Genomic DNA, 10,782 nt, shown 5'->3' with positions numbered 1-10,782 from the left:
CCGGATGATTGGATGTAATTAGGCAGGCAGGTGTGGGAGGGAGCACCTGTGGCCCATTTACCACTGATTGGGGTGGGGGGGGGGGGCGTATATAGGTGCTTCCCCTCCCTCGTTCCAGGTCCTCATTTGCGTTTTCCCCGTCGAGGGCAGGTTGGGCGCAGAGACACTGCCTTGTCTCTCCTTTTCTTTTGCGTGTTTATAGTGTTTTTAGCGCAAGGCTTGTTTTAGGGTATTAAACAAAGACTCTGAATTCCTAACGCCGTGCTGGTCTTCAGTGTGAGCGGACCTGTGCGTGAGTGCCGTCGGGAAACCCGCTAGAACGAGCTTGGGGACTAAGGTACGAAAAAAGAGACCTTTAGGTTGAAGGTCCTGAAGCGGCGTTGTTGGCAACCATCGTCTGGCCCCGTATGCACAACGCCACGCCAGTAAAATATATAAACGTCTTCCAGCTGACGAAATGACAACAAATGACTTATTTATAAAATACAACTTTAAATTCAAGTGATACAACTTTGGCTCGCCTGCTATGTAGAGTATGATCATGTCACATTTAAGTATTTATGAAGCAGCGTATGCGTCACAAATACTGCCCGCTACAACTTGAAAGCGAAGTTTTTGTTGCAGTATTACTGGCGTTTGTACGTAATAATACACTTACGATGCGCGGAGCGACTCAGCTTGAATCCTAATAGCGTGTTTTACCCGTTTATATCAGAACAGACCAGAATTACTGCTCTACATGAAAGAATCTGCCGTCCGGTGTCAGCACTTCCTGCTTCTCCCACTGGCCGATTCTCATTCGTCAGTTCAGAGCACCGCCCCTTAAAGGGACAGCGCGCGTAAAATACAAATACCTGGAAATTATCAATCGCAAAAGTTTACCTGTTCCTGAGCTTCAGGAATGTGATTCGTGTTAACTGGAAAGAAAAGAAGGAAAGTCGGGGAACTAAAACCTCAAAGGAAACACATGTTTCGGTAATGTTAGGTTCTCCCACGTTGAAAAATACAAGTCACCATCTTTATTTATCCAATGCAGAAAGGGAGATTTATAGCGTCGCTCTTTCACCCCTCAGTATTTCTCCAAATAAGAGCTTTGATAGAAAATGGCTTCAAATATTGGTGGACACAGAGCTGAAATATACATGCCCTAATTGTGCGGAGCTCATATTTGGAATCTTTGGGGTTGTTTTATTTGAAAGCATACTTTTAAAGGTCTCTAAATTTTCATCCTTTTTCAGATCAGATTTGTAAAGATGAATCACCTTTGCTTTATCATTAATTTGGGAAGAGCCGATCGGAGCATTTGATTGGTTGTGTTTACAGGAGGCGGATCTTGTTTTGGATAGGAGAAGCCAGCATTTCTTCACACAAACGTCCTTGTTCCAGTAGGAAGAGTTGGAGCTCTGGGATGGCTGATATAATCTCCCTGAGTCCGGCCGAGCTGAGGATGCTGATAAGGCAGGAAGATCCCAGAATAAGAATCACATCTGGATTAGCTAACGGTAAGAACCCGAGGGCCTGTGGATCATTTAAGGATTACATGTGTTTTAAACCTCCTCTGTCCGTCCACACGAGGTTTAGATGTGCGTCGGGTTTCAAACTAAAGGTTGCGTCAGAATAAATAAAGGCACCGAGTCGTGGTTGGGGAAATGTGCTGCTGAAAATCCTTCATGAGGGGAATCGTCTTCCTAAATTCAAACTCTGCACTGACAGTGTTGCAAAACTAAAATAATTTCTTTTAAAAAAGTGCTTAATTAGGGGAGGGGGGGGGGGCATTTGAGTGGCAGCACTTTAGACCCCACCTGAGTGGAAGATTTAACGCTAACAACTAGAAGCAGAATGACTTTTGTGCACAGATGAACCTGGCTGGGATGCATTAAGTGTGTGTCTGTGTGTGTGTGTGTCTGTGTGTGTGTCTGTGTGTGTGTGTCTGTGTGCGTCAGGGTATCAGCAGGCCTGCGTCATCATCCTTCCCAATTACCTGGCCAATGATTTTGAAGAGTTCTGTCACAAAAACCCGACCCCGCTGCCTCTCCTTCATCGCAGCCAACCAGGCGAGACTTCCTGTCTGCCTCTTGCTAAAAATGCTGACATAAGGTAAAAAAAAAAACACACCACAGTGGTTTTGTTTTTAATTATTATCCTCCAGTTTAACAATAAGTACCATCAGCCCTGCAGCATTCAGCGAGAACGACAGACACGTCCTACTTTCCACTTTGCCAGAGATCCAAAGTGCAAAGTCTTCAGTCGCTCTGGTGAATCATTCATATCGCTGGAAAAACGGCACAGGGTCCACACACAGTAGTGTGCAAACGCAAAGCATGCTAACTATGCCAACTGTGCTAACAAACAGTCGACCAGCGACTGGGAGGCGACTGCCCAGAGGTTCATTTCGGTTTCCGAAGGACCGGTTGCATCACTCCTGCACCCGCACACGTTTTCACACGTGACTGTAGAGATGCTGTCGTGGGGTTTCACTTTGATCTTTTACGACTTGAAGCTCATGTGTTTCTTTCTGTGTCTTCAGGACTGATATTTCTCTGTATTGTGTGTATGAGGAGGGTCGGCCGGTGAAAACCGTCTCCAACCTGCAGAGCAGCAGCACTCAGGCGAGGTGATTTAACAAAGACGGGGCAGCCCACGGGTTTGGCGTGGGACAAACACACATTAGTGCCGCTCATTTGAGTCCACATCATAAATCGTCCATCATTCATCTGATCAAAAAAACACAAAGTAATAATGCATCAATAATGCATTATTATTATTATTAATAATGAGTTAATAATGCATTATTAATAATACATTATTAATTCATTATTAATGATGCATTATTAATGCACTATTTACTCATTATTAATAATTCATTATTAATGCATTAATAATACCATGACATGGAATGTTTTATCACTGTTCTAAATAGAAACGTCTCTTTGCTGTACTGCCAGGGTGACGTCAGAGCAGCGGGGCGTGCATCAGGGCTCGCTGTCCGACATGGTGTGTTTCTATCTGGGCTGCAGCTTTGGCTTTGAGGGCAGACTGAGGAGCGCTGGCGTTCCCGTCAGGAATGTGGAGCAGGGCAAAAAAGTCAGCATGTTCAAGGTACGGTATTTCTATGTGTGTTAGACATTTCATTTTATATATATATATATAATGTACTGATTATTCGGCCTATAGTGGACAACGAGTGAACACACACACACACACACACACACACACACACACACGAGTTGGAACGGGACAACTGTCTTGCGAAGATTGATGAGTGTCCAGGACGATCTGAGCAAGCCTCTGTGATCAGCTGGACGGTTGCAGGACGTTGATGTGTCTCCTGTTGAACCGCTACAGACCGCAGTCCCCTGCGTCCCTGTCGGGGTGTTCCACTGCCCTCTAGTGGTCAGCATGCGTCCCATCCCAGCTGGAGTGTTGGACGCCGCGGTGGAAATCACTCACCTGAACCCGGCTGCTCATGGGGCCCCCGTGCACATTGGAGACCCAGGTATGGAGACCCAGGTACACACAGAGACACTCGTCTCACGCTGTCCACGCTGCAGTGATTGACGAGTGTGCCGGTTCCGTTTGTGCAGCGCTCCTCGGCATACGGGACCTGTCCAGACCCGACTGTGGAGATCCGGTAGAGATGCAGCCTGGCGATGTCCCCGTGTTCTGGGCCTGTGGGGTGACCGCTATGGAAGCCATGCTCAGCAGCAGTGAGCGACGTCGTCCTGTCTTTGATGAAGTGATGAAGCACTCGCTCCTCATCCTCTGTTCTCTCTGCAGAGGTTTCTGTGGCGTTCAGCCACTCGCCAGGCTGCATGTTCCTGACTGACATCCCAGACGCCCCTCCTTCTTCCGTCCTGCCTTCGCCCACCAGCGGGGTGGACCCCCTCATCGCGGACATGAGTCCCCAACTCATCCCCCTCTGCTTTCAGATATCCCACAATCCATTGCTGTACAGTCTGGCCTCTCGGAGGGCGGTGACGAGCATCAGACAGATGGAGAGCATTATTGGAGAAGACCCAGGTGAGCAGCGAGTGATGTCATCCAGGTGATCCAGTGGCAGAAGATTTGTGGGCTGCATCGACCGTTGTTTTTGGGCTTTACAGCGTTGATCTCGACTGAAGTCTCTCGGTTACGACTGGACGGATTAGCATGAACTCTTGTACATGTATTCTTCCTCCCCAGAGGATGAACCTGACTGTGTGCTCTGCTTCAGGGAGGGGTCCATACCTGGCTGGCTGCGGGTGGCTGTGAATTTATCCTTCTCTGTCACCAGGTCAACGAGGGATCAGAGCTTTGATGGTTCAGGATGAACTTCTGCGCTCCTGTTTGGCACTCTCCCATGCAACCTCTGTTGCCATAACAACCGGCTTCCCAGCACACGTCAAACGCAGGTACCTAAACACTAGCGATGGTGCCTAACCCTAACCCACAGGTACCTAACCCTAACCCACAGGTACCTAAACACTAGCGATGGTGCCTAACCCTAACCCACCGGTACCTAAACACCCATCCATCCATCCATTCACCCATCCATTTTTACAGATTCTGCTGCTAAAACACTGAATTCATTGAAATAATACCCATGAAATCAAATATAATCGTTGATGTTGTTTCCTTTAGTCCTCCGGATGAGACTGACGGTCCGCCAGGTGCTATTGCCATGGCAACCATGCTGCTGTCACTAGGGAAACGGGTGACTATGATCACGGACAGGAGAGCGTTGGACATGAACAGAGCCATCATTGATGAGGCTGTGAGCTCAGGTGGGATAAAGTTTACCATCCAACACAAGACAGAAAAAACTAATAAAGTTTACCATCCAACACAAGACAGAAAAAACTAATAAAGTTTACCATCCAACACAAGACAGAAAACACGGATAAAGTTTACCATCCAACACAAGACAGAAAAAACGAATAAAGTTTACCATCCAACACAAGACAGAAAAAACGAATAAAGTTTACCATCCAACGCAAGACAGAAAAAACGAATAAAGTTTACCATCCAACGCAAGACAGAAAAAACAAGCGTTAGTTTTTAAAGCGAACGCTTTCTGTTCGTGTTCTCTCAGGTGTGCTGAAAGCTGCAATCCCATTGGTCACCTTCGAAGACGGCGGCCCGGACGCGGCGATGCATTTCTTGTGTCACCATGGCGACCCCAGCAAGCCCAGGTTGGCTGAGCGGCTTTATGTTTGCAGGAGAGATGACGACACATTCTTTCATGTTATTTTACTTTAATCCTCAGAACTGCTTTGATTTTCTCCTTTAGAACTTTCCGTTTCGGGTATTTTAGTTTTGCACGCCATCCAATGAAATGTTCTGATCATGTTCAGTGTCAAGCATCGCCGCGTGTCGAGGTGACATGTCTGTAATGCCAGGTATGACCATCTGGTGGCAATAGAGCGCAGTGGACGTGCAGAAGACGGGAATTACTACAACATGAGAGGAATAAACATCAAACATCTGGTGGATCCCATCGATGATCTGTTTGTTGCTGCCAAGGATGTAGCAGGAATCGGCACCACGGGTAGGCAGAACTATTCTCACAAATAGCAGGCGTGTTCTGTGTTCTGCGTGTTCTGCGTGTTCTGCTCCTACATCTGTCTCTAATAGTCGTTAACGCTGCTGCCGTGATGAAGCTCTAGAAGTCTTCCTCACTGATCACAGGAACATGAAAGTGTTCAGCCAGACGGAAGCGATCGTCTGCAGGACGCTCTCAGGAACCGATGCGGCGGCGCAGACACAGGAAGTAGTTCTGCGCCGCCGGGAGTCGTCTCTGCTGCTGCGCTGACTCGGGTGTATTTAGGGGAGTCCATGTTGGACTCGTGGGACGCCAGATGGACAGGATTCTAACAGAGACTGCCCTGACATGTCTCCTGCTATAATTACTAGTAGTACTAGTAGTACTCAGCAGGTCTTCTCCGTAGGCATCGGGGATGGAGGGAATGAGTTGGGGATGGGTCACCTGAAGGACAAGGTGAAGACCCTGATGCCCAACGGGGGTCTCATCGCCTGTGCTGTTCCTGCTGACGCCGCCATCGCTGCTGGTAGGAAGTAGATCCATAAGACCCGCCTCCTCCTGCTGGGGCGGAGCTTTTAAGGCCCGTCTCCATGCTTCCCTGCTGCAGGGGTGTCCAACTGGGGGGGGTACGCCGTGGCCTGTGGGCTGTACCTGCTCCACACTTGTCCCGCCCACCAGCGATACAGAAGGAGGGGTCAGAGACTCGAACTCACAACCCCGCAAATGCTCCAGGACTGGGCTGCAAACCTGCCGTCAGTGGACAAGGTCTCTCCCCCTCTCTCTCTCTCTCTCTCTCACACACACTCTTTATTGGTTTCTCTCTCTCTTACACACTCTTTATTGGGTTCTCTCTCTCCTTCAGGAGGAGTCCTTCCTTTCTGTTCTGGTGAGATTTGGGATGAGGAGTGGGAGAACGGGTCAGCTGGCCATGGAAGTGGACGGTTTGACCTTTCACCCCACTCACGCTGACATCATCACCAGACTGCTGGAGGTCACGGGGCCCCCCCCCTCTCAGAAATGACTTGTTTCTCCTTTGCTGGAGTCGTTTTTGTGACGGTGCAGCTCGTCAGCCAAACATCAAACATGGAGACGTTTCCAATCATGAATAGATAATGATTGATCGTCTCTTTGTTTTGATCCTCACCTGAGTCAAATCTGAATAAATTACTTCTCGTACAAACGTACAAAATTGTTGTCTGTAAATAAACCGTCTCTTCATGCTAATAAAACAAAGTCCCCGCTCTCAATCCGAAACCCTTCCATTCCCTCTTCTCTCGCTGTCGATGCATCGCTCTTCCTCCTCCTCTTCGTCTCTGTCTTTGACCCACAGTAATTCCTGTGTTTCTGGATATTCTGCACGCCCGACTCTTTTCATTAAGTACCCTGAAACCTCTGCCTCAGAACTCAAACTCTCCCGCAACAGAGATAAAGTTATTGAACCTCTTCCCGAGGTCACGGACATCTTGAGGCGTAATCTGCACCGAAGCTTAACGGATCGATGAGAAGTAAATTAACGACAAGAGCCCGACTGTCTTTGTGTGTTTATTTATCTTGCAAAAAAAGGAACATCCAAAATGATCACCAAGCCTCTTCTCTCTGCATTCGGCTTGGGCACCTCCATTTATTAAATCACGACCTGTCACATTCTCCTGGTAGATGGACACTTGCAGGCTGACTGCCCCTTTAACGCCCCAACCCAGACCAGGACCCTCGTTTATCAGCAGTGTGTAGAAAAGGTTCTAGATTTGTTCCTACGAATGAAATGTAGAATGTGTGTATGTACGAAAAAAATCCGTATTTATCCGTGTTGATACATCTCGCCTGTTAAGTACGCTGCTCGTCCACGCTGGGATCGTTTGCATTCAGACACGCCTTCAATTGACCATATATGGTAGCAGCGCGCCCCTTAAAAACGTCATGGATTTATCGCTCGCCAAAATCATGGCAAACAGAGGCAAGAAGTGGAATCTCACGGACATGCAAATCGGGGTACTTTAGAAGTAGAGGCGACCCAGGAAATACTATTTGGAACACTTGATGCCGGCGTGGCCGATGAAAGAAAGCATTCCACGTGAGTTCTGTTGGGTCAGAGGGAAGATTGCTCTCAGAAATGAAACAGAAATGCTGTGATGTGAAACTCGGCGCTGATTGTGCATCACAGATGTTAAATTAATAAACGTTGAACTGGGGAACGACGCACGTCCCCGACCTCGCGCTGAAATGTCCCAGGCTGGACAGTACCAGCATGGGACACCCTTGTTTGAAGTGAGATATGCAAGATGGGGTCAGTCCTCACAATGGAGGTGTGTTACAGGGACACATTCATGTTGCAATGTCTCTCACTGTGCAATAACGCCCATTATTCGACTATAACATTCAAATAATTGTTGCAGTGTTGTTTTTACGCTTTCCATATTGTCCAACGCACTCTTGCTGTGCCATCGACAGCCGCTCACAGTATCGCACCGAGGACCTTTTTAAACACCCGCTGTGCATCCTCAGCGAGCATGTCGAGGAACGTCTGCAGAGCATTCTGAGTTACTTTATAGGACAGGGGCGCTGCCACGAGGCTCCCAATGATTGGAATGAACCGGAAGCCTTCCTCTGCAGCCAATAACGCGGCTGTGCTCGCACACTTAAGAAGCAGATTGGATATGAGATCAGGGGTGATCTTATTCGAAGCCAGCGGTGAAGTGATGACGGACTTCAGATCGGCCAGTGGCACACCGCTACTAGCAGAGAGCGTCTTCAGAGACCCTTCATCGAGACCAAACCCAGTCGTGTATTGCATGGTGACCGTAGCCAACAGAGTGAGATCAAGAGCAATCGAAAGGCCAGGAATTGGTAGAATTGCCCCGCCCGCAGACATTATAGCGTACGCTGTAATTTCATCCTGGAAGGTGCTTTTCTTCTTGTTGATGACCTCCAGGCTGATGTTCTGCACGGCGAACAGCAGCACATCTCTTTGGTGCTCAGGAAGTTCCTGCTCTAACGTCTGCTGTAAGAGAGGGAAGTCGTACAGGTGGAGATAAAACCTGGACACCAGGAAGACTTTAGGAGATGCCACACCTGCATATTGAAGACCTGTAAAATACAGGAAATGATTACACCTTTACAATGTTTAATGAGCACATTTCAGCTTTTTAATGACAAATATGCAACTCTTTTTTTTGAAATCAATTAAGGGCACAAAAATTCCAAGAGTGAAACATTTCTGGATGTCATACTTGAAAAATAAAATCTGAGGAACATTTTTGTCTCCAGAATTTATTTGATGTAAATTGCAATATTTTTTTTAGAATATATTCTGTAATTGTCCCCATTTCAATGAAATCTGACACATCCCTCAATCAATACCATATATTTGTAGATTTCCATGCTTTACATGTAATTATGGGTTTAATTATTTGATCTCTGTATTACTGTAAAATATCACAAACCTTGAATGCAGTTTCTCTTGATCTGGTCCAGAATGTCTTTTTCATTTACGTTCTTCTTGCTTCTTTTAATCGCCTGCAGATCGTTGTCGATCTTTGAGCGAACGAAGTAGAACTTCTTTCCCATCCTCCCGATCTCCTTAGCGAGCAGGACGTCATTTTCTCGGAAACGCGTTTCTGAGATGATGATGAAGAAGTCGTACTTTTCAAATCCCACATGCGTCAGGTACTGACGCGCTGGAAACCTCATGGTACCGATACCAGGAAGGTCCCACAGAGTGACATTGGGATAGCTTGGGTGGGGGTATCTTGTGACCTGTGTGGTGGTTTCTACACAACCAACAGGAGCAGCGTTGCTATTCCAGTCATCAACGCCTCTAAATCCATTCACAAAGGAAGACTTTCCAGAGCCCGTCTCTCCAGTGACGGCAATATTCAGGGGAGGGTTTTTTGATTTGTATAAAACCTCCTTGAACATAGCGACGGCTGCAGCATAATTATTGTTTTGCAGAGCTGCTTTAATTTCTCCAGCTGATTCTTCGTCCACTGGATTACTCATGTTGATCCTGAAAACTGGATCAAAAAAACAAGTTCAAAAGTTACTGTTGTGTTTTAGGAAATGAACGATGAAACACACACTTTAATATTGGTAGATCTGATTGCATTCATAAAAACCTGACATGTGCACTATATCCTTAAAAACCCAGAAATGTTTGTGTCCTGCTCCTTTAAAGTATCCCGCTAAGAAGCAGGAAGTTCTCAAACACAGCATGGAGCTAAATCCTCGCTGCAGAAGCTGAACTCTGATTCCACAGCGGACGGTGGCTTCAGTTCTCAGACAGTTTCAGTGTTTGCTCTGCATCTCATCGTTCTTGCTGCAGACGCTGGTAAAAAACTTTTCCTCGTGTTTCACCGAGATCAAACGTTTCAGGAAGCTACTCACCCTGAAGCCTGAAGTTTGCCCCTGATCAGAGCAGAGGATCCTGGAGGCAGCTGTGAGACAAGACAGCCTACCCATAGGAACAGTTCCAGTTATCAGAGGCCAGCCTTCTGGAAAACGACCAATGAAAACGTCTCTGCGTGAGAAGGCATCTCATTGGTAGCTCGTGTCAGGTGGTTTTCTGAAAACCTGTTGATTTCCATGAAGCGCTGTTTCAGGCTCTCAGCCCCCCCCTGCAGGTTTCTACATGGAGGAGACTTACTGTATTTATTGTGGGTCAGTCCATCTGAAGACAACTCAATTTGGAACATTGATCAAAGTAATATCTTTTAGTTTTGTTTCAAGTAAACTTATGATGCTTTAAAAAACAATGAAATAGTTCAATTATAGAAGAACAACAACAAAAACAGCAACGACAGACACAACCCTATAAACTTGGACTATTCATTAAAAGTTTTTATTGTCCAACGGTTTGACTTTACACGCTGCACTCACCCGTACCGTTTTAAATACCGAGTCCAGCCCTGCAGAAGGTGAAAGTGACAGAAGACCTGTTGGTTATTTGTGGAGAAGCTCACTTTCTAGAAACCTGCAGTTCACGCTCCCCCCCCCCCTGCAGGCCGCTGGGTGAACAACACTTCAACAGCTTCTGGCCTTGCTTCCTTTCCTCCTGATCTCCTGGACGTGTAACGCACGTAGCAACCTGCGGGGGGGGGGGGGGGGGGAGTCCCGGGACGCAGAGCCTGGACTGAAAATCACAAGGTTTCCAGAAAGTCAGCTGATACAAGCAACCAATGAGGTGTCTTCTCACAATGATCCATTCCCATTGGTCACTTTTTAAAGGGACTGGAAACTGTCCAGCTTTTATATGGCAGTGAGTTGCT

General features: G+C 47.1%; 2 protein-coding genes across 2 annotated transcripts; one reads left to right on the top strand and one right to left on the bottom strand.

Annotated features, from left to right (window-relative positions):
* The first annotated feature begins 1,408 nt into the window (after positions 1-1,408).
* On the top strand, positions 1,409-6,542 carry LOC137907667 (D-glutamate cyclase, mitochondrial-like). Its single transcript, XM_068752024.1, has 14 exons — positions 1,409-1,502; positions 1,944-2,097; positions 2,528-2,614; positions 2,946-3,099; positions 3,346-3,496; positions 3,585-3,707; positions 3,778-4,020; positions 4,274-4,391; positions 4,621-4,763; positions 5,072-5,171; positions 5,379-5,527; positions 5,928-6,047; positions 6,129-6,286; positions 6,384-6,542. Exons 1-14 carry the CDS (start codon positions 1,409-1,411, stop codon positions 6,540-6,542), a joined length of 1,953 nt encoding a protein of 650 aa, XP_068608125.1.
* A 511-nt stretch (positions 6,543-7,053) lies between these two features.
* LOC137907884 (interferon-inducible GTPase 5-like) lies at positions 7,054-9,982 on the bottom strand. Its single transcript, XM_068752244.1, has 3 exons — positions 9,902-9,982; positions 8,962-9,531; positions 7,054-8,605 (listed from the first exon to the last, which is right to left on the bottom strand). The coding sequence occupies exons 2-3, from the start codon at positions 9,515-9,517 to the stop codon at positions 7,974-7,976; spliced, it is 1,188 nt and encodes a 395-aa protein (XP_068608345.1). The 5' UTR covers positions 9,518-9,531; positions 9,902-9,982; the 3' UTR covers positions 7,054-7,973.
* Between the last annotated feature and the right edge of the window lie 800 nt (positions 9,983-10,782).

This window comes from Brachionichthys hirsutus, chromosome 18, assembly GCF_040956055.1.
Source record: "Brachionichthys hirsutus isolate HB-005 chromosome 18, CSIRO-AGI_Bhir_v1, whole genome shotgun sequence".
In the NCBI taxonomy this organism is placed as follows: domain Eukaryota; kingdom Metazoa; phylum Chordata; class Actinopteri; order Lophiiformes; family Brachionichthyidae; genus Brachionichthys; species Brachionichthys hirsutus.
Note: the sequence above shows the minus strand (reverse complement) of the source record. Positions and strands in the feature narration are given on the sequence as shown.

Excerpts from the sequence above, each read along its gene's own strand:
- LOC137907667 (XM_068752024.1), top strand. The coding sequence starts at position 1,409 with ATGGCTGATATAATCTCCCTGAGTCCGGCCGAGCTGAGGATGCTGATA. Across the intron at positions 2,098-2,527 it reads GCTAAAAATGCTGACATAAG|GACTGATATTTCTCTGTATT; the intron begins GTAAAAAAAAAA and ends CTGTGTCTTCAG. Across the intron at positions 6,048-6,128 it reads TGACGCCGCCATCGCTGCTG|GGGTGTCCAACTGGGGGGGG; the intron begins GTAGGAAGTAGA and ends TCCCTGCTGCAG.
- LOC137907884 (XM_068752244.1), bottom strand. The coding sequence starts at position 9,517 with ATGAGTAATCCAGTGGACGAAGAATCAGCTGGAGAAATTAAAGCAGCT. Across the intron at positions 8,606-8,961 it reads CAAGAGAAACTGCATTCAAG|GTCTTCAATATGCAGGTGTG; the intron begins GTTTGTGATATT and ends TGTATTTTACAG.